We start from the raw sequence: 27,140 nt of genomic DNA, 5'->3' as shown, positions 1-27,140 counted from the left end.
TCAGAGCCCAGTCTTGGATGTAATCCAATCATGATAAGCAGTGACTGGAGTATAAACACCTGGCTTATTCTTTTTAGCGCATCCATCACCCCAGCTTACTATTCCAACAAGGTGCCAGACTTTTCTAGAGTCAGGGTAAGCTAGCAGTCCACCAGAATCATTCTAGAAGAAGATAGGAAGACATGTTTCTTGTCCTGTCAAAGAATTTCCTTTTACTGCTTCTCTGGACTTATCAGAAGTCCCTGGGTACTGAAAAGAGTCCACTTTCTTTTGAGCTTAGAACTGTGGAACTTAAGTTTATTCAAAACCAAGGGTAACTACAAATCACAATATACTGCCTACAGCTGCCATATGTTGGATTGACCAGAATTGAACTTTATAATGAGTTCAGCCTTGACTATGAAGACAGTGACTTGGCTGCTTCATCATGAATGAAGCCTGAGAAATGGGTGACGTGTATACATGCTAAACCTCCGGCCGCGTTTCTGGATAAGGAAGAGATAGCAGCGCATTGTGCAGATGGCCCAGAAAATAGGGCCAAATTTATTTTATCACCGTGTAAGTATTATCCTTTGTATGGATTCCTAGACTGCCATGAAGGCAGAGATTTTGTTCAGCAATACATCCCCAGCATGTAGGCTGGTGTCTGATATATAAGTGGGATTAATAAATATCTGTTATGTGGATCAAAATAAGCTAATCTATGGAAATCATTAATACACACAAAAGAAATTTGTACTGATAAACACTTCAATTCAATTAGTACTTTGGGACAAAATGATTTGATAATATGTCTAGACATACCTGACAGGCATCAGCTTTTCCTGACTTAAACACAGCACATAGCATTTTGTTGGTAACCAGACCAGATAATGAATGTGGATGATTGCAAACTTTGTTGTCGATAACCTTCCCAAAGGCTTCTTGAAGTATCGCTGGAAGAGGACCTAAAGGCAACAAATTCTGTGTATCATGGGGATCTTAACCTTGGTTGTAGAGACAAAGAATATCTATAGAATATTCTTTTTTTTTTTTTTTTTGGTCAGCAAGAACCAGGCCAGTCCGAGGGTAGATTTCTCCCTCTCTGGTGTTTATTGTAACTGGCTACCTCACACATAATTCCAATTTTTCCACTTCTTATTCCCAGAGGCATTTTAGGAATTGAAGACAATGCCAAGTTTTTGGTCCCAACACTTGTTTGTTTGTTTGATATATTTAGTGACTGATTAATTGAATGAGAGAGTGGTTGATTGGCTAACTGATTGACTGCTTAAATAATTATTCCCATGAAGCTATTACCCTTTTACAGAAAAACTTACCATTCATAAAGTGTTCCCGTCCGGTAACTACAACACTGGCATTTTCCGGAAGCTTCATTTTGGCTTCAGGAAGACAAATCCTGCGAACCTACTTTGTAAAAGAGACTTCTTCAGGGGCTCCTGGGTGGCTCAGTTGGTTGAGCAGCCAACTTTGGCCCAGGTCACGATCTCACGGTTTGTGTGTTCAAGCCCCACGTCGGGCTCCATGCTGACAGCTCTGAACCTGGAGCCTGCTTTGGATTCTGTGTCTCCCTCTCTCTCTACCCCTCCCCCACTCATGCTCTGTCTCTCTCTGTCTCAGAAATAAATAAGCATTAAAAAAAATTAAAAAAAAAAAAGAGACTTCTTCAGCAAGCTGTACAAGGACAATATCATTAAAAACCACAGCCCTGCTGTAATTTTCATGAAAAATAATATTTTGGACTTTCGGTGTCATATACGGTTTATTTACTATAGTTCCAAAGTTGACAGTCCAATCTCCTGAATTATTTTTCCTTGAAAACACAATTTAATTAAAATATATGTAGTTTTTGAGTGACAACAGTGTTCACTAGTGGTCATTATCTTATAAAGCGTTAGGCTCCCAACCAACACTAGAAAGCACCAAATTTTAATTTTTAAAGATGTCTTTGACATGGAGATGTTACAAATAAAATAGTTCAAAGGACAATTAGAGCTGTCAGCCTTCTGCAAATACTCCTAAGTAGAGTCACCGATGTCTTCTGCTGCTAAAGCCCCATCCAGTTCCTGAGTATTCGACTTAAGTGGGAGTCATAGAAGCAGCCTCAATGGATGGGGTCCAGAATCACGTAGTGCCAAACACCCGGATTCCATGAACCTACATCTTTGTCCATAAAAAATTGCCACTTGTTCTCACCCAATTACCCTATTATGTTTACCAAGTCAACGCATCTTGACTTCTAATTTAAATTTTCTGGTCATTTCTCCAGTTCTCCACTGAAACTCTTTCTCAATTTAAGACATAACATACTGTCTAACTATTCTCACTTTCCCTCAAAATGTCAGGTGCTGTTTTTTTTTTTATTTTAATTTCTAAGAACTTCATATAATGGTGACATTGTTCAATCCTTCTCCCGTTCAATAACCTTCAGTGACTCCACACTCTCAATGTGTTTCTTAAACTCAACTCCCTTAGAATTAATTCAGGCGCCACCTCTTGAGATTTATATTTAAAAGGTCTGGTGTGATGCTTAAAGATCTATACTTTTAACAAGTCCCCTGGGTAGTTCACGATCCATGGACTACTGTTTGAAAATTGCTTCAGAAACACAAATCCTGCAAACATGCTTTGTAAAAGAGATCTTCAGGAAGTAAGCATCTTGTCAATTAAAGACATGCCCAATCAATATAACAAATGTTCTGAATATATTTTCTAATAATGTTTTCTTTCTTTTAACTTTATTTTTTATTTTTTTAAAATTTACATCCAAATTAGTTAGGATATAGTGAAGCCATGACTTCAGTAGATTCCTTAATGCCCCTTACCCACTTTGCCCATCCCCCCCCACAAACCCTCCAGCAACCCTCAGTTTGTTCTCCATATTTATGAGTCTCTTCTGTTTTGTCCCCCTCCCTGTTTTTATATTATTTTTGCTTCCCTTCCTTTATGTTCATCTGTTTGTCTCTTAAAGTCCTCATATGAGTGAGGTCATATGATTTGTGTCTTTCTCTGACTAATTTCACTTAGCATAACACCCTCCAGTTCCATCTACGTAGTTGCAAATGGCAAGATTTCATTATTTTTGATTGCCGAGTAATACTCCATTGTATATATATACCACCTCTTGTTTATCCATTCATCTATAAGTGGACATTTGGGCTCTTTCCATACGTTGGCTATTGTTGATAGTGCTGCTATAAACATGGGGGTGCATGTGTCCCTTCGAAACAGCACACCTGTATCCCATGGATAAATGTCTAGTAGTGCAATTGCTGGGTGGTAGGGTAGGTCTATTTTTAGGTTTTTGAGAAACCTCCATACTGTTTTCCAGAGTGGCTGCACAAGCTTGCATTCCCACCAACAATGCAAAAGAGATCCTCTTTCTCTGTATCCTCACCAACATCTGTTTTTGCCTGAGTTGTTAATGTTAGCCATTCTGACAGGTGTAAGGTGATATCTCATTGTGGTTTTGATTTGTATTTCCCTGATGATGAGTGATGTTGAGCATTTTTTCATGTGTCTGTTGGCCATCTGGATGTCTTCTTTGGAGAAGTGTCTATTCATGTGTTTTGCCCATTTCTTCACTGGATTATTTGTTTTTTGGGTGTTGAGTTTGATAAGTTCTTTGTAGATTTTGGATACTAACCCTTTATCTGATATGTCATTTGCAAATATCTTCTCCCATTCTGTCAGTTGCCTTTTACTTTTGCTGACTGTTTCCTTCGCTGTGCAGAAGCTTTTTATTTTGATGAGGTCCCAGTAGTTCATTTTTGCTTTTGTTTCCCTTGCCTCCAGAGATGTGTTGAGTGAGAAATTGCTGTGGGCAAGATCAAAGAAGTTTTGCCTGCTTTCTCCTCGAGGATTTTGATGGCTTCCTGTCTTGCATTCAGGTCTTTCATCCGCTTTGAGCTTATTTTTGTGTATTATGTAACAAAGTGGTCCAGGTTCATTCTTCTGCATGTCGCTGTCCAGTTTCCCAGCACAACTTGCTGAAGAGACTGTCTTTATTCCACTGGATATTCTTTCCTGCTTTGTCAAAGATTAGTTGCCCATACCTTTTTGGGTCCATTTCTGGGTTCTCTATTCTGTTTCATTGGTCTGAGTGTCTGTTTTTGTGCCAGTACCATACTCTCTTGATGATTACAGCTTTGTAGTATAGCTTGAAGTCTGGGATTGTGATGCCTCCTGCTTTGGTTTTCTTTTTCAAGATTGCTTGGGCTATTCGGGGTCTTTTCTGGTTCCATACAAATTTTAGGATTATTTGTTCTAGCTCTGTGAAGAATTCTGGTGTTACTTTCATAGGGATTGCGTTGAATATGTAGATTGCTTTGGGTAGTATCGACATTTTAACAATATTTGTTCTTCCTATCCAGGAGCATGGAATCTTTTTCCATTTCTTTGTGTCTTCTTCAATTTCTTTCATCAGCTTTCTACAGTTTTCAGTGTATAGATTTTTTACCTCTTTGGTTAGATTTATTCCTAGGTATTTTATGGGTTTTGGTGCAACTGTAAATGGGATCAATTCCTTGATTTCTCTTTCTGTTGCTTCATTGTTGGTGTATAGGAATGCAACCGATTTCTGTGCATTGATTTTATATCCTGTAACTTTTCTGAATTCATGAATAAGTTCTAGCAGTTTTTTGGTAGAATCTTTTGGGTTTTACATATAGAGTATCATGTCATCTGCGAAGAGTGAAAGTGTGACCTCCTCCTGGCTGATTTGGATGCCTTTTATTTCTTTGTATTGTCTGATTGCAGAGGCTAAGACTTTCAATACCATGTTGAATAACAGTGGCAAGAGTGGACATCCCTGTCTTGTTCCTGACCTTAGGGGGAAAGCTCTCAGTTTTTCCCCATTGAGGATGATATTAGTGTTGGGTCGTTCATATATGGCTTTTATGATCTCGAGGTATGCTCCTTCTATCCCTACTTTCTTGAGGGTTTTTATCAAGAAAGGATGCTGTATTTTGTCAAACGCTTTCTCTGCAGCTATTGAGAGGATCATATGGTTCTTTTCCTTTCTTTTATTGATGTGATGAATCATGTTGATTGTTTTGTGGATATTGAACCAGCCCTGCATCCCAGGTATAAATCCCACTTGGTCGTGGTGAATAATTTTTTAATGTATTGTTGGATCTGGTTGGCTAATATCTTGTTGAGGATTTTTGCATCCATGTTCATCAGGGAAATTGGTCTATAGTTCTCCTTTTTAGTGGGGTCTCCATCTGGTTTTGGAATCAAGGTAATGCTGGCCTTCTAGCAAGAGTTTGGAATTTTTCCTTCCATTTCTATTTTTTAGAACAGTTTCAAGAGAATAGGTGTTAACTCTTCCTTAAATGTTTGATAGAATTCCCCTGGAAAGCCATCTGGCCCTGGACTCTTGTTTTTGGCAGATTTTTGATTACTAATTCGATTTCCTTACTGATTATTGGTCTGTTCAAATTTTCTATTTCTTCCTGTTTCAGTTTTGGTAGTGTATCTGTTTCTAGGAATTTGTCCATTTCTTCCAGATTGCCCATTTTGTTGGCATATAATTGCTCATAATATTCTCTTATTATTGTTTTTATTTCTGTTGTGTTGGTTGTGATTTATCCTCTTTCATTCTTGATTTTAATTATTTGGGTCCTTTCCTTTTTCTTTGATCTAACTGGCTAATTGTTTATCAATTTTGTTAATTCTTTCAAAGAACCAGCTTCTGGTTACATTGATCTGTTCTACTGGTTTTTTTTTTCTTTTTTTGGTTTCGATAGCATTAATTTCTGCTCTAATCTTTATTATTTCCTGTCTTCTGCTGGTTTTGGCTTTTATTTGCTGTTCTTTTTCCAGCTCCTTAAGCCATAAGGTTAGGTTGTGTATCTGAGATCTTTCTTCCTTCTTTAGGAAGGCCTGGATTGGTATATACTTTCCTCTTATGACCACATTTGCTGCATCCCTGAGGATGTGGGTTGTGGTGCTATCATTTTCATTGACTTCCATATACTTTTTAATTTCTTCTTTAACTGCTTGCTTAGCCCATTCATTCTTTAGTAGGATGTTCTTCAGTCTCCAAGTATTTGTTACCTGTCCAAATTTTTTCTTGTTGTTGATTTAGAATTTTAGAGCGTTGTGGTCAGAAAATATGCATGGTATGATCTCGATCTTTTTGTACTTGCTGAGGGCTGATTTGTGTCCCAGTATATGGTCTATTCTGGAGAACGTTCTATGTGCACTGTAGAAGAATGTATATTATGCTGCTTTAGGATGAAATGTTCTGAATATATCTGTTAAGTCCATCTGGTCCAGTGTGTCATCCAAAGCCATTGTTTCCTTGTTGATTTTTTGATTAGATGATCTGTCCATTGCTGTGAGTGGGGTGTTGAAGTCTCCTACTATTATGGTATTACTATTGATGAGTTTCTTTATGTTTGTGATTAATTAATTTATATATTTGGGTGCTCTCACATTTGGCACATAAATGTTTACAATTGATAGGTCTTCTTGGTGGATAGACCCCTTGATTATGATATAATGCCCTTCTGCATCTCTTGATACCATCTTTATTTTAAAGTCTAGATTGTCTGATATAAGTATGGCTACTCTGGCTTTCTTTTGTTGATCATTAGCATGATAGATGGTTCTCCATCCCCTTATTTTCAATCTGTAGGTGTCTTTGGGTCTAAAGTGGGTCTGTTGTAAACAGCATATAGATGGGTCTTGTTTTCTTATCCATTGTGTTACCCTATGTCTTCTGATTGGAGCATTGAGTCCATCCATTAACGTTTAGAGTGAGTACTGAAAGATATGAATTTATTGCCATTATGATGCTTGTAGAGATGGAGTTTCTGGTCCTTTCTAATCTTTTGTTGCTTTTGGCATTTATATATATATATATATATTTTTTTTTTTTTTTTCTTTTTTTTTCATCTTTTGTCCCCTCAGAGAGTCCTCCTTAATATTTCTTGCAGGGCTGGTTTAGTGGTCAGAAACTCCTTTAATTTTTGTTTGTCTGGGAAACTTTTTATCTCTCCTTCTATTTTGAATGATAGCCTTGCTGGATAAAGAATTCTTGGCTGCATATTTTTCTGATTCAGCACACTGAATATATCCTGCCACTCCTTTCTTGCCTGCCAGTTTTCTATGGATAGGGCTGCTGCAAACCTGATCTGTCTTCCCTTGTAGGTTAGGGACTTTTTTCCCCTTGCTGCTTTCCTGATTGTCTCCTTGCCTGAGTATTTTGTGAATTTGACTATGATATGCCTTGTTGATGGTCAGTTTTATTTTAATCTAATGGGAGTTCTCTGTGCTTCCTGGATTTTTATGTCTGTGTCCTTCCCCAGGTTAGGAAAGTTTTCTGCTATGATTTGCTCACATAGTCCTTCTACCCCTATTTCTCTCTCTTCCTCTTCTGGGACCCCTATGATTCTGATGTTGTTCCTTTTTAGTGAGTCACTGATTTCTCTAATTCTTAAATCGTGCTCTTTTGCCTTAATCTCCCTCTTTTTCTCTGCTTCATTATTCTCTATAAATTTGTCCTCTCTATCGCTGATTCTCTGTTCTGCCTTGTCCATCCTTGGTGCTGCTGCATCCGTCCATGATTGCAGCTCAGTTATAGCATTTTTAATTTCATTCTGGCTATTTTTTACTTCTTTTATCTCTGCAGAAAGGGATTCTAATCTATTCTAATCTAATCTACTCTATCAACTCCAGCTAGTATTATTATTATCACGATTCTAAGTTCTGGTTCAGACATCTTGCTTGTGTCTGTGTTGGTTAAATCCAACACAGTGGATTGTTGCAGTGTTCGTGGGTGGGCATGCACATGCGCATGCGCATGCGCGGGAGGAGTGAAAAATGGTGCCACTCAGCCACACGGTCTGTTCTCCCGAATCAGCAGTTGTGCCTGATCCTCTGTCTTCAGCTCTTGTCCACTCCCCGCTTTTCCACGCTCCATGACCAGGCCCCAGGTAATACCTCTCTCCCAAGTGTTGTCTCAGATGCAGCTGTTTTCCCCAGCCCCTTACTTTCGAAGGACTGTGGCTTTGACCGGCTCTGCTTACCGAGCGATGGCTGAATGAGCAATGGCCGAATGTTGACTGCACCCAGGAATGCCTGCTGGATCCTGCTGTTTCCAGTGCCCTGAGACTGCAGCCAGGTGCCAGCCCGCCCCCTCAAGAAATCGCGAGACAGTGTAGCCTCAGATTTTCCGGGACCATGGAAAATTGCAACACACATCTGACACCAGGCTTTACCCTCAACAACCTTACCCCAGCACCAGCGAATGTGGCTGCCTTCTGGGGTCTGCTGGGACCAGATGACTTCAACAGTCTCTACCAAATGTCCTTCCAGCCGTGGAACCGCTTTTTCCCGTGTGGCCCGAGAACCTCCCGGACCCCACTCTGTTCCTGGGGATTCACCTTTCCCACCAGAGCACCACCAGGTATCAAGCTGCTGAGTTGCAGCCTTTGCACTCCCCTTGTTTACAGTCTTAGTGAATTTGAAACTCTCTCCTTTCTCCTTTCTCCCTTTTTAGTTTAGTCCCTGTGGCTGTTTCCAATTTTCCACTTTCTCTCCAGCTGCTTTTGGGGAGGGGTGATTTTCTCGTATGCTCCCCCCCCCTCCCCAGTCTCCATCCTCTCTCCTACCACTAGAGGGGTTCCCTACCTTTTGGGGCTTCTTGCTCCCCAAGTTCAGCTCTTCGTGTCGCGTACGTGCTGAATTCTGTGGTTCAGGTTGTGCAGATTGTTTTGTTAATCTTCCAATCGGTTTTCTAGGTGTGTAGAATGGTTTAGTGTTGTTCTGGCTGTATTTCATGGATGTGAGACACACAAAAAGCTTCCATGCTGTTCCGCCATCTTGGCTCCTCCCTAATGTTTTCTTTTTTTTAACGTTTATTTATTTTTGAGAGAGAGAGAGAGAGAGTCAGTGGGGGAGGGGCAGAGAGCAAGGGAGACAGAATCCGAAGCAGGCTCCAAGCTCTGACCTGTCAGCACAGAGCCCAACACGGGGCTTGAACTCACAACTGTGAGATCATGACTTGAGCCAAAGTCAGACACTTAATGAGCCACCCAGGTAAACCTCTAATGTTTCTTTTAACAAAGTTTCTCTGCTTCAAATTTGCTGTTTTCTGTCCACAGAATGCAAATTATGTTATTCTATCTCAACACATCTGAAGAAAGTGGTTTCCCCAACCCAAAATACATATTATTCTTTCCCATCTACCCACTGTATCAATCATATCTTATATCTTTAGATTCCTGGTCAAATCTTACACTTTCATACCTCAGCTGGAATGCTCCTTTCTTCATCAAATTTTCATAGAACTTACTATCTTGTTGTATATGTGACATTTACTGCACGATACTGCCTACTACTTTTAACATATCACATTTAAATATCTTCAGTTAGGTAGTAAACCTCTGGAGGGCAAGAAAAATAAGCACATAATAACTGGAGTCAGACATAGCTGGGCTTACATTCAATTTATGTTATTTAGGAGCTGTATGAACTTTGCCAAGTTACATCACCATTTCTGAACCCTACTTTCCTCATCTTTAGATAGGTTAAATTATAACTTCCATACAGAACTATTGTTACAATTGAATAAAATGATGTAAATAAAGCACTTAATGTCAGGCCAAAGTAGCTTTTTGGAAAATGTGAATTACTTCCTCTCACTTTTTCCTCTTTGACAAATTTAAATGCCTCTGCTGCTTTTTGGTTATTCAGGTTAGTTATAAATTTCACTTGGCTTTGGTGAACATTCATGTATTTAGGTTAATCCCCACAGTTTACCCCAAATCCTACATTTAGTCAGATGTTCACACTTACTCAGCAAAGCAGTGAGCTGCAGATAATAGCCACCTGCTACTGATCAGAGATGCCCCACAGAAGTGCTGGCCTTTCCATTTCATGCTGCCTTGTCATGGCCATGCCCCCACCAGGACATTCTTCCCATTCACAATTTGGTTGCCTGCCATGATACTGTTGGCTGGTCTTCCACAACCTGAAGAAAGGATGTATTTATATAAAAGCAGCCATCTTTGATTATGCTTTACGAGAAATACATCTTAAAAAAATACTTGAAACCCTTCAGTGATTGTCCAGAATCTCCTAAGCAATGCTACCTCTTTCCTGGAATGTACTGTGATCACGGTACCTGACTCTATCTTGGCTTGGGTGACTTTTACTTATCCTCTTTTTCACTCTCAATCATCTTCCAATGACTGTTATTTTATCTATTTGTTGTAAGTCTCATCTCTCCAAGTAGATTGCAAAATTCTTGAAGGTAAAGACTTTACTTCTGTATGCCTGCATCTTGCATAGCATATGCAGTGCTGTCTGTAAAGCCCCATGTGGATAATAGATACACCATAAATATCCATTAAGTGAAAGAATGCATGTATGTATCTTGTGGACAACATGATACTCTAAAGAGAATTTATTTAGAAGATACAAAACTATTTTTACTCTATAATAAATGTATTTGGGATAGCCTACTTTTATATTTTCTTATTATCCTTCGTTGTCCTTTTTCCCTTCAATCTTTTTTATTTTAACTTACTCAGATATGATATTCTTCATTAATGATTCCATTCTTTGGAAACAGCTCTTATTTCATCCTTTTGGACAGCTCTTACAAAAGTTAAAATTCACAGGCCAGTGTTTTTCAAAAAGCAATTCCAGATATATATCTGATATAGCCAATAATTTTGAAAGACTACTATAGATTTCCATATTACATATTTCAAGATACTTTTTAGGAAAGTGATAGGGAAATATTTGTGAATGAGTTAAGTTTGTCATAATTTCTTAACTTACAGTTGTTGGTAAGCATTTCAACATTAGCCTTGCTGATTTCTGAAATTAAAACAAAACATAAAATTAATAAAATATCACCAAGAAATTATCTTCAATCCAAGGACATACGTGCTAACTTTTCTAGCCCAATTACACCCAACATTTAACTATTCAGACTAATTCACATATTAGCTATCAGCCCCTCTACCTCATACCTGTTATATTTTGACCATCTCTCCACATCTCTACTAGCTAGTAAAGGAAAAGGGAAAGGGAAATAAAAAAAAAAAGTTCTCAATTTTACGATAGTTGCAGTAAAATATTTAGTGAGATAACAAGCTGACGTTCTCACTAAAAAAGGCACTGGGAATTAATTATCTTTGGATTTATTTCCTTATGATAATTCTCATATGAATTACTCCAAGTTATCTATAAAGAAAAATTTTCCAATTAAAATCATATTTCATTGGGCTTATCCTTTTCTTTAGAGTCATCTCTTTATCATGACTGAATTATGAAATTTTGAGAATTTAACTTAAATTCAAGTATCTTTTCTATTGGGAAGAGACTTGAGAGACAGAGAGAAGGTGGGGAACTACAAGAGGACCCACTAGCAAGTGTTCACTTTAAATCCCTAGTTCACAGAGAGGCAACCTTCTTTCCCAATAGCTATGCACAGAGGAATTGTATTGTTCTTTTGAGAAGCTCTGCCTCAAACTCTGTTCTCATAAGTGGTCCAGTGATAACAGGTATTCTGAGGTAAAGGAGCTGTAACTGGCAGTTGTCAGCCTTGATAGCCTTAAAGGACACTAGGATCACCTGTCGGTCTGGAAGAACCACAAAACTGGGTTCTGGAACCACACATTTATCACCTAACAGGCCTTTTAACAATCCAAATGAGAGTTTCAAGACCTTTTCAGGACCCTCAAGATATTTACAGACTTCATTTTCTGAACTGGGGCAAAATCCTATCATTTTCTTCCCTTGTTTTCTAGGAAATTATTCCAGACAATTGGTTTTTCTTTGATAGTATCATTCCCATTCTTCCACAAGAGCAGTGAAAACTCCCTATCCCCAACTTCCTTCTTATTCTAGCAGTCTCCACAATGAATGATCAACTAAGCCCCAAATCTGTTTCCTGTAATGAGATCCTGACAAGAGTAGAGGGAAGGGAGGAATAATGCTTTGCTTAGAGTCCTTCATCCCATTTTTCAAACATAAACGTGAAACCTTGCAAGCTCACATGCATGCCCATACTTTAGTTCTCCTTTCTATCACTCTTCAAAGATTTTATGCCACTGTCATTTCCAACTTGTTCATAGGATTGCCAAAATGTGAGAAGTATATTTTTCCCCAAAGAAAATTCCTGAAACTCCTTATTAATTTTTTCTAATATTTTTTTCAAACAGTCCAAAAACCTAAGTAATAGAAAATAATGGAAATAAGTGAAATACCTATGAGTCTAAAGGAAGTATGGACTGCATTCCAGGACACCATGTTGTTTTTCAATATCTGATGTAAGATAGCTTCAATTTCAGTCTTCATGCTGTGTCTTTTTGCTGGAGGAAACTTGAATGTCAGTTGTAACTGTACCCTTGAACCATTGGGATCAGGACAAGAAACAACAGAAATGTTCTAGTGTGTTGTTTCTTGATATTTCAAGACGTCTTGTTAACACATTGAATTTCCTGCATTTAATCATCGTATTTCCTTTACATATATATTAAAGAACAATACACAGATATTATCTCAGTATGTATAAAGTGCAAGTGTCCCTAAAAATCTTCTAACTGGTTCAAAGGTATTATTCATGGAAGAAGATATGAACTACAAACTAGAAATCAGAATAATTCAAACACACATGAGAAACTGAGTACTGGCCAGCAAATGATTGGTGTAAGATTTTATTAAAACAGTAAAAACCATGTTCTTGTACAGATATTTTCTAATTACTTTAGATAAAGAGAGAAATGGAAACAAAAATGCAGTACCAGGAAACATTCAAAAGATAACTCCTAGCATATATTCAGGAGTCAGTACTAAGCTTCTCCCTATAGTTTCTCATACATCTCTACCCCAACAGAACTGCACAATGAGAAAGCTCAGAAAGATAACTCTAAAACATAGAGAGAATCTCTATTATCTATATATTCATTACATCCTTTTTATTAATTATGAAAGGAGATTAATTCATTTTTGGAGACTTTCAAAACAAATCACATTTAAAAAAAATATCCACAACTCTATTTTCAAATAATTATGATCAATAGAAGAGTCTTTGAAAGTTTTTGTTTGTCTATAGGTAAGTAGGTTAGTTGGTTGGTATTTTGGCAAGCTGAATTTTTTATTTTGGTACTTCAGAATTCCCCCCAAATGGATATTGGCAATTACCAAAATACAAGTACTGTCCCTCTTTATCACTCATCCCCAGTGTTCCATGATACTTCCTCCTTGCATCCCTCCTGTCTACCCCCATACTCAAACCACTTCAAAAACATATTCAGACAAGTATTATCTTAAATTATTCACTTTGCTCCACAGTCATTATAGTGATAGTAATTATTAAAGAGACCAAAAGAAAGTTATTATAGTAAAGATATAGCCAGATGGGAATGGATGGGAGAAGAGGAGGCTAGTATATGAATACCAAAACAATAAGATTGGACTCTGTTTTCCACAGAGTTACAATGATCTTTCATCATAGTAGTCAGTTAAGACTGGCTGCTATCAACAACCTTATAATTCCCCTTCAAGTATGGAGGTTACAGATTTGTACACAACAGTTCTTACTCTGAACAGAAATTTGTTAACTGCAATTATATTTTAATTTATGGAGATTTCTTCCTTCCTTTCTTTCTCTTTCTTTCTTTCTTTCTTTCTTTCTTTCTTTCTTCTTTCCTTTTATTGTTGTTATTTAAAACCACAGTTGATGTGATATATCGTCTACCTCCCTTTCCATAAGATCCTGACTGAATTTGTACTTACAGAAGTTTGATGACCTGAGAGTTGATATATTCTTTATATATACTAGAATTTTGAAAAACATCAGACATCTGTCAAGAGAAAAAAACAAAATAGCCATCATGTCTGTTTCAATCAAATTTGTTATGAAATTATTAAAAGGAATCTCTGATTTACCTTAGTCTCTATATTTTTGTTCAGATCTGTGCTGGCTTGTGAAGCTCCATTTTCACAACTATCATTGTGTGTAACTCCAGAAATATGAAAATCACCTTGGTAATAGAAAATATTTCCTGTGAAACAAAGATATACTCAAAGAATTTAAAAATAACAGGTAGACTCAAATCCCTCCATACTTTTGTCTCAAAATTAACATTCGACCCAGATTTTTAAATTATCAGAGGGAGGGAGAATGGAAGAGGAGGGAAATGAAGGGGAGTGAATATCCACCCATTCTAGAAATAGCAACTACCCAGTATTCATGAAGTGGTCCCCCTCCTTTCTTCATATGATAATAGACACCACTGCCCTGCCAAGCCAGGTATACCCTCAGCATCCACAGCAGAACGGCAATCCAGGCAGCCACTAACAATCCACTTTAGTGTGCACTAGAAATGAAACCTACTTTTTATGTGTAATCTAAATTCTTGATCTAGTGATTACCCAGTTAATCTTTCTAAACACTTCTGACACAGGAAACATTACAAACATTTCCCTTTTCTTTCTGGATGATCTATACCCTTTTATAACTTTTCTTCTGCCCCATTTCCTATCTGCCTGCTTTCCACTCTTTTAAGTCATTCCTTGAATTCCTGCTGCCATCCTACTTCCCTCCAGCATATATGGTGGAGCATCACAAGGTCTCACATTCCCCATTCCTTCCTGTCCCCAAATGTAAAATGTCTCACCTAATGTACTAGGGCCACTGTAATGTTAAACTAGGACAAGGCTAGAGGTAGTTCTTCTACATTATGCATGTACTTTTAAAAATAGAAACTCATATGAAATGGTACTCTGTTTTGGTTAAGCAATTATCCATTCATATATTTTGAGAGCAATTGTACTTTTGATTCACCTTAAAAAGTACTATAGAGTCTCTAAGGAGTGCTAATAATAATAGTAGGCTTTGAAATATATATGATCTCTGAGATGAAATAATGCATTATACCGGGAATCAGAAATATCATTTCAATCTAAAATAAAAATTAGTTTCCTATATTCCAATGGTTTCCTACATTTTTCCTTATAGCAACTGGTATATATGAAAAGCAAATGCTAGGTTCTAGCTAAGAAGTTAGCTAAGGTCATTCTGAAAAAAAATAATGCATATGAAGTTAGAGAAACTAGTTTAAGCTCTGCCACCAATGGGCAGTGCTGTACTGGTATATCACTTCAGCTTTCTGGGATTTTTTTCACTAATCACAAAGACTAAATTGCAATAAATAAACTCCAAGATCCTCTTTCATACCACTTCATGATTTTAATATATGAAGTCTTTCATCAAATAGAAGACTGACCAACTAGAATCTGCTAATTTTGTGTTATATCCAGTATGCTGAACTTGGGCATTTACAGGTAGTCAGATTAATTTGTCAAAAGTCACATACATCATGCCCATATTCAAAGAAACCATGATGTTTAGATACTTGAGTCTAGTTATATTACTGAAAATCAGAGTGATTTGAGGTGCAATTTTTAAAAAATTTTTTTAAGGTTTATTCATTTTTCAGAGGCAGAGACAGAGTGTGAATGGGGAAGGGGCAGAGAGAGAGGGAGAAATAAAATCCAAAACAGGCTCCAGGCTCTGAGTTGTCAGCACAGAGCCCGATGGGGGGCCCCAACCCATGGACAGCAAGATCATGACCTGAGTCAGCTCAGGTCTGACGGACACTTAACCGACTGAGCCACCCAGGCGCCCCATTGAGGTGTAATTTTTAAGTTTATTTTCCCTTGGTTTTTATTTATTTTATTTTATTTTATTTTATTTTATTTTATTTTATTATTTTAGAAAAAGAGAGAGAGCAAGTAGAAGAGAAGGCAGGGTGGGGGGGGGGGAGAGACAGAGAGAGAGAGAATCTTAAGCAGGCTCTATGTGCAGCACAGAGGCCAATGTGACCCTGGGATCGTGACCTGAGCCAAAATCAAGTGTTTGACACTCAACCAACTGAGCCACACAGGCATCCCACCCTTGATTATCCTTATGAACTGAATTGTCCCCTTAAAATTTATATGTTGAAGCCCTAACCCCCAATGCGCCTATATTTAGAGATACGGCCTTTAACAAGGTTATTAAGGTTAAATCAGATCATGAATCAGGTCATAGGGTTAAGTCAGATTCTAGTAGCCTTATAAGAAGAGACACCAGAGACTCTTCCTTCTCTTTCTCTTTCTCCACAAACTACCCACCAACTCCATATGCCACAGAAAAAAAGGCATGTGAGGCAACATTGACCATGCTGGCACTCTGATCTTGGCCTCCAAACTGCAAGAAAATGAATATCTGTTGTTTAAGCCACTCAGTCTCTGGTATTCTGTTATGGCAGCCTGAGCTGAATAATACAATTATTTAGACAACTTGAATGGGAATCTACCCTGTACCTTACACTGTGGCCTATAAAATCATAGTCAGTGTTACAGGCATAGCAATAGTCAGTATTTACATTATAATCTGAGCCCATCCCAAAGTTTATAATAAAATCTTTTATTTTAAGATAGAAATAAATGTTATTACCTTTATAAAACATTGCCTTAGATGCACAGATTGCAGCACTGTCTATCAGAATAACACTATCAGAATAACTACAGAGCTCCTAAAGACACACATGGGCAGGTCCTGCCTCAGTTCCACTGAATCATAAAACATAAGGGAAGGGCCCAAGGAATGGATACTTCTTTAGAAGAGCTCTACACATGATTCTGAGACAAAGCCAGGGCTTAGCACTGCTAGATAAACAATCTGAAGGACTTTTTAATTGTTTATAAATGTCTGTGTAAGCTTTTGGAAATAGTTTAAATAGTAGTTAAATAAAATAGTTAAGAAAGGGCTGAACCAGAGTCATTTCTAGAATAATGATCCTTGTGGAATATTAATTTCTGAGGTAACTCAAGAAGTAGAAACTCAAAATAATGTCTTGAGAAACAATATATTCAACAGACAAGCGAATTTCATACCACTTGAATGAGAGATTAGGTCTCATCCAACTCAAGTTGTTCTTAGTATTAACAAAGACTGTATTGGTTCCTAAGCCAGAATCTGAGAGCAAACCCGCCTTTTAAGCTGACTCTAGGTGACCTTTACAACAGAGTTTGGGTACCCATTTTTACTTCACAAGGAGCCCAGTTCAATTAACTTCAGGTAATAAAAGTCCATCTAGCCTTATATTTGAAATATTAGGTGGTTCACCATACAGAGAAAGTCAAGGGCAAATTCTCATCCCACACATATCTTTATTAAGCCAGGATGCCTACAGTTCTCCTTTTGTCTCCTGTTCATGAATGCATTGTTTCTCCAGAAGAAGGGACTTATTAAAATGCAAATTATATTTTGGAAAGATAACTAATTAAGCTACTGGCCTTCTTCAATGGGCTTGATTTGGTAAACTCAGAGCACTTTCCTTAAGGAAATTATATAATGGATGTTATTCTTTAATGAGGAGAATCAAGCAGAGGGCAGAAGAATCCAGACTACAGAGAGTTCAAGGACAGAAATGGCACGCAAGAGACTGTAAGCATACATGACTCTTCTGAAGGACAAGTTTTGAAATTGGAGATCAAGATAGTTAGAGAAAACAAAGGAGAGGCCAAAATGAAGGAAAAACTAGAATTTTCACTGTATTAGGCAAAATGTATCCTACACTGGATACATATCCTACACTATACAGGGTAATATATTTCAGATGAATAAAAAAGAAAAACTTATGATAAAGTAAAATAATACACTTAAATATTAAGGTTTTGGTTTATGCTCATCTATGACATTTAAAAGCCTATGATAACAAGTGTTTGACTTTTCTTAATCTTGGTTTTTTGCATGTGAAAAAAGAGATAATAAAACCTACCCTCCTTCACTCAAAGGATTAGTATGAGGATCTAGCAGAATAATGGATATCAAATTTATTTGAAAACATTAAATAGCTACACAGACTTAAGGGTTTATTTTTCTGAAAGGTAAAAATAAGTTGGAAAGCCAAACTTTCTGAGTGTAGTATAAATTTTTTTAAAATAAGATCAAATTTACATAAACATTCAGCCATTCAGCCACTTCTACTATCTACTATTAGATGAGCCATTTGTGGATTATCCATTCTTATTTTGCAATTGTATCTTAACAACCAGAATTGAGCCAAGAAGAATAAGGATTTCCAAAATTTTAGGTATATTTACTAAAAGACATAACAGCTCAACTACTGACCTAATACATACGTTCCTTTATTGACAATGCATCTTGGCATCAAAATATTGAGCTTTTCAATCTTGCCATACTCTCATAGTTGGTAATATGTCAGAGTGGTTCAATGAGGCATTTGATTCAAAAAAATTTTTAACTGGTATTAAATAATAGAGAATGATTATGTTGGAACATAGTTAATAGATGAGAAAACTTCCATTAAGAAATTTAATATTTATATTATTTCTTATCAATTTCTAAAAGTAAAAGGACATTTAGTAGTAAGGGTGAAAATGGAAAATAGTCAATACTGACGCACTGCCAGAAAATGAACAAGGAAACCAATAGTTACTCCCAAGACTGCTGTCACTCCAAGAAAGATAAGGATCACCATCCATACTGGCCAAGATCTTCTCTGGGAGAATATTCTATGCGTATGAAAAGAAGAAAATAGCTCAAATCAGATGGGCTAGATAGTCTAAATTTGCCTGGCTCTCCTCACCTCATACAACACAATTTATAATTAGGCTCTTATGTTAGTATGAAACATAGAAACCTTAAACATCTCAGAGAAGATAGACTCTAATGTCCATTCCTTTAACAAATCATATTCGATTTATTAGCTATGTTAGCTTCTAGGGATATAGCAGTGAGCAAGATACACATGGTTTTTGTCCTCAAAAAGAGAAATTAAATTGCTCTTTTTATTGATCTAAAGCAGGTTACAAAACATTAAGTGTGGTCTGATTGTATTTTTGTAAACTATAGTCACATCATGTACATTAATATACATATAGACTTAAAAATAAATATATAGGGCCGCCTGGGTGGCGCAGTCGGTTAAGCGTCCGACTTCAGCCAGGTCACGATCTCGCGGTCCGTGAGTTCGAGCCCCGCGTCAGGCTCTGGGCTGATGGCTCAGAGCCTGGAGCCTGTTTCCGATTCTGTGTCTCCCTCTCTCTCTGCCCCTCCCCCGTTCATGCTCTGTCTCTCTCTGTCCCAAAAATAAATAAAAAATAAATAAATAAATAAATAATATAACCATTTATAAGTTTTAATTAAATGTGAAAGGAAAATCATGAGGTCAACTAGAGTTGTCCCATGTTATGAGATTATGGGTAGATTATTTTCTTTTTTTGTTTACTTTTTTCCTAACTATATTTTCTAATCTTTCCATAATAAACATGGATTCTTTGCATCATGTAAATTAAGAAACAGGCAAATTTCATCACTAAAACCAATCAATTAGATGAATAATCAGAAAATATGGTGACTTGGCATCACCCTAATAGAGTGATCAAGGTTACAATTAGGTCTTATGGCTACCCTTAGTCTAATCTATATAAAGTTTGACACTAGTTATTTCATATACTTTGAAAGACATGATGTCATGAAATTGCTGATTTGGAGGAAGTACTGTAACACATACACATAATAATCTGATTTCAAATTTCAAAATAGCCCCAGCTCTTTCCTCAATCTTTTGTGTTCATCATCCTAAACAAAACTTGCAAAACAGAGGAGTTTGTAATCAGGGGATATATGTGGCAGATTGGCAGATATTCCTTATGAATATGAGACTCTTTCTGTTTTGATTCCTCTAAGACCAATTTATTTTTCGGTAGAGAAGTTCCTTAAAAAAAAATTACCTTATGACACAACTGTGCAACTCCACCCAGTCTTATTTCCTCTCTGCCCTGTTCTCTACTCTTAATCCTGCCTCTTCTTGATACCCCTTTGATGATTTGTTAATGAGTGCTTCCCAAAACTGGGATTATTTGTCAAAGCTCTTCAAAGGAACTCCCTATTTCAGATGCATTGCATGAATGCCTTCATTCTGGAATCCTGCTGCTTAATCTCATCCTCAGAGCAAAAAGGCTATTCAGGTATTATGTTTCTTACACTAGATAAATCACACCTTAAAAGGAGTATGCAATTAAGGTAATTGATAATAATATTTACAACCTTATGAATATCTGATAATATGTCTCTTTTAATAACCAGAAAAGTTTACTGTGATATTGAGGTCTCAAATTTGTTTTGGATTAGCCAGGTGGAGGTTAGTCTGGTAGCTTCGTCTTTCTGAGACATGCAAATTAGTTTGAGGGACTTAAACATTTATGTAGCCTGAGTGGTGACTCTAAAGTGGCTGAAATGGTTTCTATACAAAGAATCTCTATGCTACAGCTTATAAAATATTTTTCTTTGAAAGCTTCTTTTAGAAGCTCTGGGAAGTGGTAGAGAATACATACTGTTGACTAGAGCATTGATGCTTTTCTCCCCCTCATTATGGATGTCTTCCTATCATAAACAATTAAGGAGATACTTTTATATCTAAAAGATCACAGTGGTGTATGATGTATTCAACCTTTCCTCCAGAAAATATGATACTTGGGCTCAAAGAATTGGTCATTATTTTTGAATAATAACTGAAATTATTAAAATGAAGTTCTAAATATTTTAAAAGTTCCATTCATGAAACAACTTACTTTCTCATTTACCAAATTAATCTTGGCCATTTTTTTAAAAACTTTATTTATTTTTAGAGAGCGAGCAAGAGAGAGAGAGAAACAGGTGGGGGTGGTGGGGAGGAGCAGAGTGATAGGGAGAGAGAATCCCAAGCAGTTTCCACACTGTCAGCACAAAGCCCAAAGCAGGGCTGGAATTCACAGCCTTGAGACCATGACCTGAGCCGAAATCAAGAGTTGGATTCTTAATCTCCCGAGCCACCTACATACCCCTTGGCCATTTTTAAAGACAGAAACCTGCCTTCCAGGATGAACTCATTTAACAAAGAGAATCGGTTAAAAATTAATCTACAATGAATTTAACCAACTGTATGTACATAATTAAACTATAACTGCCTCATTTTAGTATTGAATCTAATTCAAGTTAGGGCTCATCATTATTCTGGTATAATCAACTGTTCACCTTAATCAGTTACAATAATAATGTCGATAAAAATAATGGTAACTACACGATTCATAATTTTAAAACATTAGTCTCACTATAATTTATCCCCACAGTCCATACCAGGAATCATTTCCTAGATTATATTCTAACTACATTCTGATATTGCATTAGCTGTTAAACCACAAAGCATAAATGTAACTATAGTTTTCATTTATTAGAACTTCATTTACAAACCATTTGAATTAGATGCACCTGAATTCTGTTATACAGTGAACAGCTTGTTAAAAAGCAAGATTCCAGTGAGAAATTCCCCAAATTTTATAAAGATAAACCCTCCCCCCCCCCCAGAGGACTTTAAATCGTTAGGGAAAGAGTTGTGAATAAGGAACAGGGAAATTAATGATCAAATGAGTTGAAAGATCTCCACCTCTAACTTTCCCCTAAATTCTAGAAAAGCAGAGAGCCTATGGAAGGGAATTCATTTCAAAATCTATGAAGTTCTGAGCCCCTCTGTAGTCTGCCTGCTGCCGATTCAGGACCTAAGTTACAAAGTACATTATTCCAAAAATCCATGATGGAATTTATATTTTTAAATTATTTCCCAGAAAACATTTTCATATTAGAAGATACGATTTCAATTACATTACTAAAGAACAAAAATGGTAGGGTTCTTATAAAAAAAAGTAAGCAAAATTTTGCTAAAACTGGATTCTTTTATTCCAACTTTGTAAAACTTTCCCAGAGACTTTGCAGAGCCTTTAAACCTCAAAAACAGTAGCATGTTTTTTAGCAGTGTCTAGAAATAAAAATCTAACTTATAGAAAGCAACCAGTTTTTAAAAAGCTAGAAGATACTCTAGCAACTTGCTAGGGTTTGTAACTTACCTCCCAGATAAAATCCCATTTACCTGTACATAATATTCTGATTGTTGTGGTGGTGTCAGGGACAATGGTGGTGGTGATGATGATGGTGACAACGATGAGAGTGATAATTAAAATGACCTCTTAGAGTAGCTTTTAAGGTGATCAATGTTTCACAGGCTTATGTGCTACATTCAGTGTTGATTGGTTTGTTTTTATGGGCTGTGTGAAATGTACAGAACAAATATGATGAAACTTGTCTGACTAGTACTAATGACTACCATTTTTCTATGGTTTCAAGAGAGGAGTCATCCAGGGAATCACAAACTTCCTTGACTTGACTATTTAGAAAAAAATAACAGCCTAGTCTTAGATTGGTCACCTAGAAGGTACAGCCAAGAAACAGGTTTGTGGTAAAGAGGGATAATCCTAAATCTGTGTTTGACCGATCCATTATACTGGCTTCTTCTTCCACAGTTTGACATCGGCTATAACAAGGCAGAAGTTTCTGTCAAATGATTTTTCACAAGGTATCCATTTTAATATAACTAGTATTGCCATCATTCTGATGTAAATGAATTGTATTCATTATGGTTTACATTTAAATTTCCCTAATTGCCAGTGAGAATGATTCTCATTCTCATTCTGGGCTTCCTCTTCTGAGAATTCTATTCATATATCTAGCTTACTTTTTCTATTGGGTTATTTATCTTTTTTTTTTTTTTTATGGATATGTATGAGTTCTCTGTGTATACCGGATATTGCAATTCTGCATGTAAGGAGCTTGGAGGTTGCCATTCCATCCTAATAATAAGTATAAAGCTTAACAGACTTTGAAATCAGCAACTCATTTTGGATCCATAATAGAGAGGAGGACACAGAGCAAACAACTGCCCCAAATATTGGAAAGATAGAGAATACAGTGAGTCTTGACTTAACGGAGTCAAGACTCAAGAGCAGAAAACATCATGGGAACCAGGGCTGGGATAGGAAAACCTGAACTGTATGTAACTGACAGTTGGAGTTGTTGGAGATTTGGTATGGATAACTCTGAGAGTTAAAAACAACAGAGGGGTCCAGTTACAGAGGGACCCCCACAGTATTGTGAAATTTACTTCCAGAAATTCAAACAGATTCCCACAATACATATCAAAGAAAAAAATCCCTTTGGGCTTCTGGCAGGGAGAGGGAAAACAAATATTCTGGAGTACTCTATAGTTCTTAAAAGGCCTGACAGTGGGGACAACTAGTTAATCAAAACCTAACCTGTTGGGGTATTAGCAGAACCTAACTGACCTGGGAAAGGGAAATACCCAACCTCAGACCATTCTGCCTTCCTGGGAACACGGGGAAAAAAAACTGAGAAAACACTTGTGAAGTTCATAGGGCAGAGGCATAGGCACACTAAAAGATTACACTTAATCTTCAGTCTATAGAACTTTTCTTCTCCCTACACCTTACCACCACATCACTAAAGTTCTGTTTATAGTAACTCATTTACCTGGTATATCATGTCCAGTTATCAGGGAAAATGTACAGGACATACCAAAAGGAAAAAACAAAACAAAACAAAACAGAAAAACCCTCAATTTGAAGAGACAGAATAAGCATCAGACAGACACGGCAGGGATGTTGGAATTATTATACCAGGAATTTAAAACAACTATGATTAATAGCTATGGTTAAAGCTGATAGCTTTAATGGATAAAGTAGAGGGCATGCAAGAAAAGATGGGAAATGTAAGCAGAGATGGAAATACTACAAAAAAAAAAAAAGAAATGTTAGAGATAAAACAAAACCAAACACTAAAATAGAAATGCATAATGCCTTTGAAGGGACATAACGATCCTTAATGTATATGCCTAACTATAGTGTCAAACTACGTGAAGCAAAAAGCAATAGAACTCCAAGGAGAAATAGATGAATCCATCACCACAGTCTGACACATATACAGAAACACATCTATATCAGAAATGCACAGATCCAGCAGCCAGAAAATCAGGAACAGCACAGTTGATCTTAACACCATCAATCAACTGGATATAATTGACACCTATGGACTACTTCATCCAACAATAGAATACATCTTCTTCTCAAGAGCACATGGAATATTCATCAAGGGGGACCACATTCTGAACCACAAAACACACCCTGACAAATTCAAAAGAATAGAAATCATACAATGTCAACTCTCAGACCATAATGGAATTAAACTAGAAATAGCAATAATAGAAAGGTAACTCGAAATCCCATAATGTGGAGGTTAAATAACATCTAAATAACATTGGTCAAAGAGAACTCTCAAAAGAAATTTTGAAATATTTTGGAACTAAATGAAAACAAAAACACAACATGTCAAAACTCATGTGAAGCAGTGCTTAGAAAAAAAATGTATAGCATTAAACTCATACAGTTGGCCCTTGAACAAAAAGGGGCTTAGGGATGCTGATCCTACACCACCCCATGCAGTCAAAAACCTGCATATAACTTGACTCCCCCAAAACTTAACTACTAATAGCCTACTGTTGACTGGAAGCCTTACCAATAACATAAACAGTTAACACATATTTTTTATTTGTATTACGTATCTTATTCTTACAATAAAGTAAGCTAGAGAAAAGAAAATATTATTTAGAAAATTTTAAGTAAGAGAAAATACACTTACAGTACCGTAAAAAATCTATAAGTGAACCTGTGCAGTTCTAACCTGTGTTGTTCAAGGATCAACTGTATTTGATTTACTTCGTCCTATTGTAAATGGTATTATTCTGTAAATTTTGTGTTATACTTGTTGATGGCATATAGAAATACAATTGATTTTTGTATATTGAACCTCTTTCCAGAAAACTGACATTTATTTTTTCTAATTTGAACTTTCTTTTGAATATTTACCATACACCTATATCATCAAGTCATCTGCAAATAAGAATAGAATTACTACTTCTTTTTCATTGCTTATATTTTTTATTTTGTTTTGGTTCATTGGTTGACTCATTGTTTTATCCTTATGTCATAGAAATCTAGTACATTGTTGAAAAAAGTGATAATAGCAGGCATCCTTCCTTTGCTCCCAGCTTCAGGGAGAGGCTTTCAGTGTTTCTGCCGGAGACCAGCTCCAGCAACCAGGGGTTCCCGAAGGAAGAACAGTGTCGGTGAAAATAAAACAAAACTAAAATTAAAAAAAACTAAAAATAAAAAACTAAAATAAAAATGGACACAGACAACAGCAGTGTGTTGAACTGGCTGATTTATTGTAGCAAACGTGGCATTATATTTGCTAGTGATTTCCTTGTAGCATACGTCATCTACGTTTTTCTAACATTACCTAATTTTAAAAACGTTCCTATGTGTAATCAACCTTTAAGAAATAACATGGCGATTTTCCTGTAATGTTCCCACATACCCTTTGATTATTGATTAATTTCTTACATTATTCCATTATGCATCTGCGTTTATCTATAATTATCTATAGTCTATGAAGCATTTGCTTTGCTGTTCGCATGAAACACCTCAAGTGGAACAGTTACAGGGACATGACCTCCTAACCACTTGAAGCCAGAAGAACAATGTGTTTGCCTCGGTCCAAGGTGCCAGAAAGGGGCTGAAAAGGCCTTAGAAACCCATGCCTCATAGATTCTCAGAGAGACAATGCACCTAGGAACCAATGAACCATTCTGTACCTTAACCAACTAGGTTCAGTCATCATCTGGAATGCCTCCGGGGGGCCAGGTGGGGCTATGGGTTGAAGTCACCCGTGCCCAGAGATACACTCCTTAGTTGCCAGAGTGAGGCTTTCAAATCCTTATGTCTCTCCTTTACAGGCCCTCTTTGCTAGCAAATGCATGAGGCTATCCTTCCTGTAAGTAGAGGAGTCTCCATAGGGGATGGCAAGGGCTAAACGTAAGGCTACACAATTTCTTGCGGAACCTTATTTTCTTTCCTAATGGTTCTTTTCCCAGGGGGCCTGTTGAGGGCAATTCCCCAACAGACAATACCCCAGGTTGTTTTAAGGCCGAATTACCTAAAAGCAGGAGTGCAAGAAGCTTCACTGTCGGTGGGCCGCCTTGCAGTCACCAATCCGTCCACAGCCCAGGCTTTGCCACTCAGGCTGGGATAGCTCGGCTTCCAGCATCTCCCCCTTTTTATTTTTTAATTTAATGGCATGAAGTTCCATTGCCAGCCCCTGGATACTACCCTTCAACAGTCTGACGATGACTGGAAGCAGAAGAAGAAGAATTATCAATCCTCCAATCAAAGCCACTTTAATCATAGTGGTAAAAAAGCTTTTATGAGAGACATAAGAGGATAAATTTTGAAAAAATGTGTTTGATATTTGTGAGGCAGAAAACTCAGCCTCAGCTTGACTAATATCACGAATATCTTTATGTAAAGAATTTAAATCAAAATTTAAATCTGAGTGATTCCAGATACCTAGGATATGATTTTTAACTCTCTCCCAAGAATACAGAGATTCGTTAACTTTTAGGGGCATTACACAAATCCAATGAAAATCAATATGACATCTCAAGGCAAGGCGAACCTTAAAAGAGGTCTGTTCCTGACCAATCATGGGAACAGCTTCTTCTAAAGCATTAACCTTAGAGTCTAGTTTTCTATCTATAATTTCTTGTGTAGGTAAAGCCATGGATACATTTTGTGATAATTGATCAGTAAAAGTTGCTGTGTGAATTTCTTGAGATAAGGCTATAGCAGAAAGCGAAAGGGAAGTTGCTAAAGCTATAAATGCTGTAATTCCAAGAATAAGAGGAGCTACAAAGCGACGACCACGAACAAGAAGTGCATTTACATCCTGCAAAGCTTGCAAACCATAACTATCAAACCATGTAGTATTTAGAGTGACAGGAACCATTAAATATGGGGGTCGCTGAACAATCATCAGTGTTTTTACATTTGTTAAAGGGGAAACACAATTTGTAAGATTACAGCGGATGCAAGATACATGATATTTGTCAGCATACTCAGAGATATTTAAGGAATTATAATCTCCGGAAATTAAAAATGCATATGGAGACTGTAAGCAAGCCTGTACCTGATATCTGCTCTGATTTTCCGGCCTGAGCAGTGTTAACCAGTTTTGTGGCCGCAATCACACGCCATATTTCAGATTGAAAATATCCTGCCTTTTTTTGTAGAAATAGTCAAGATGCTTGGTACCCATCCATTAATATGCCATCTATTAATTGGCATGCAGCGAGGGATATATTCATTTTTCCAAGAGTATC

The 27,140-nt window shown here is 37.0% G+C and overlaps 1 protein-coding gene across 1 annotated transcript; it reads right to left on the bottom strand.

The window, feature by feature from the left end:
• On the bottom strand, window positions 1-26,794 carry LOC101099042 (transmembrane protease serine 11B). The gene is given in 11 exon segments (XM_045056747.1): window positions 1-162; window positions 805-947; window positions 1,320-1,433; window positions 1,671-1,813; window positions 9,808-9,982; window positions 10,798-10,836; window positions 12,231-12,411; window positions 13,758-13,829; window positions 13,915-14,030; window positions 18,440-18,552; window positions 26,364-26,794. Coding segments are annotated over 11 exon segments (1,689 nt in total).
• Window positions 26,795-27,140: the final 346 nt, after the last annotated feature.

Source organism: Felis catus, chromosome B1 (genome assembly GCF_018350175.1).
Source record: "Felis catus isolate Fca126 chromosome B1, F.catus_Fca126_mat1.0, whole genome shotgun sequence".
In the NCBI taxonomy this organism is placed as follows: Eukaryota; Metazoa; Chordata; class Mammalia; order Carnivora; family Felidae; genus Felis; species Felis catus.
The sequence above is the reverse complement of the archived record's forward strand: the minus strand, read 5'-3'. Positions and strand labels throughout refer to the sequence as shown.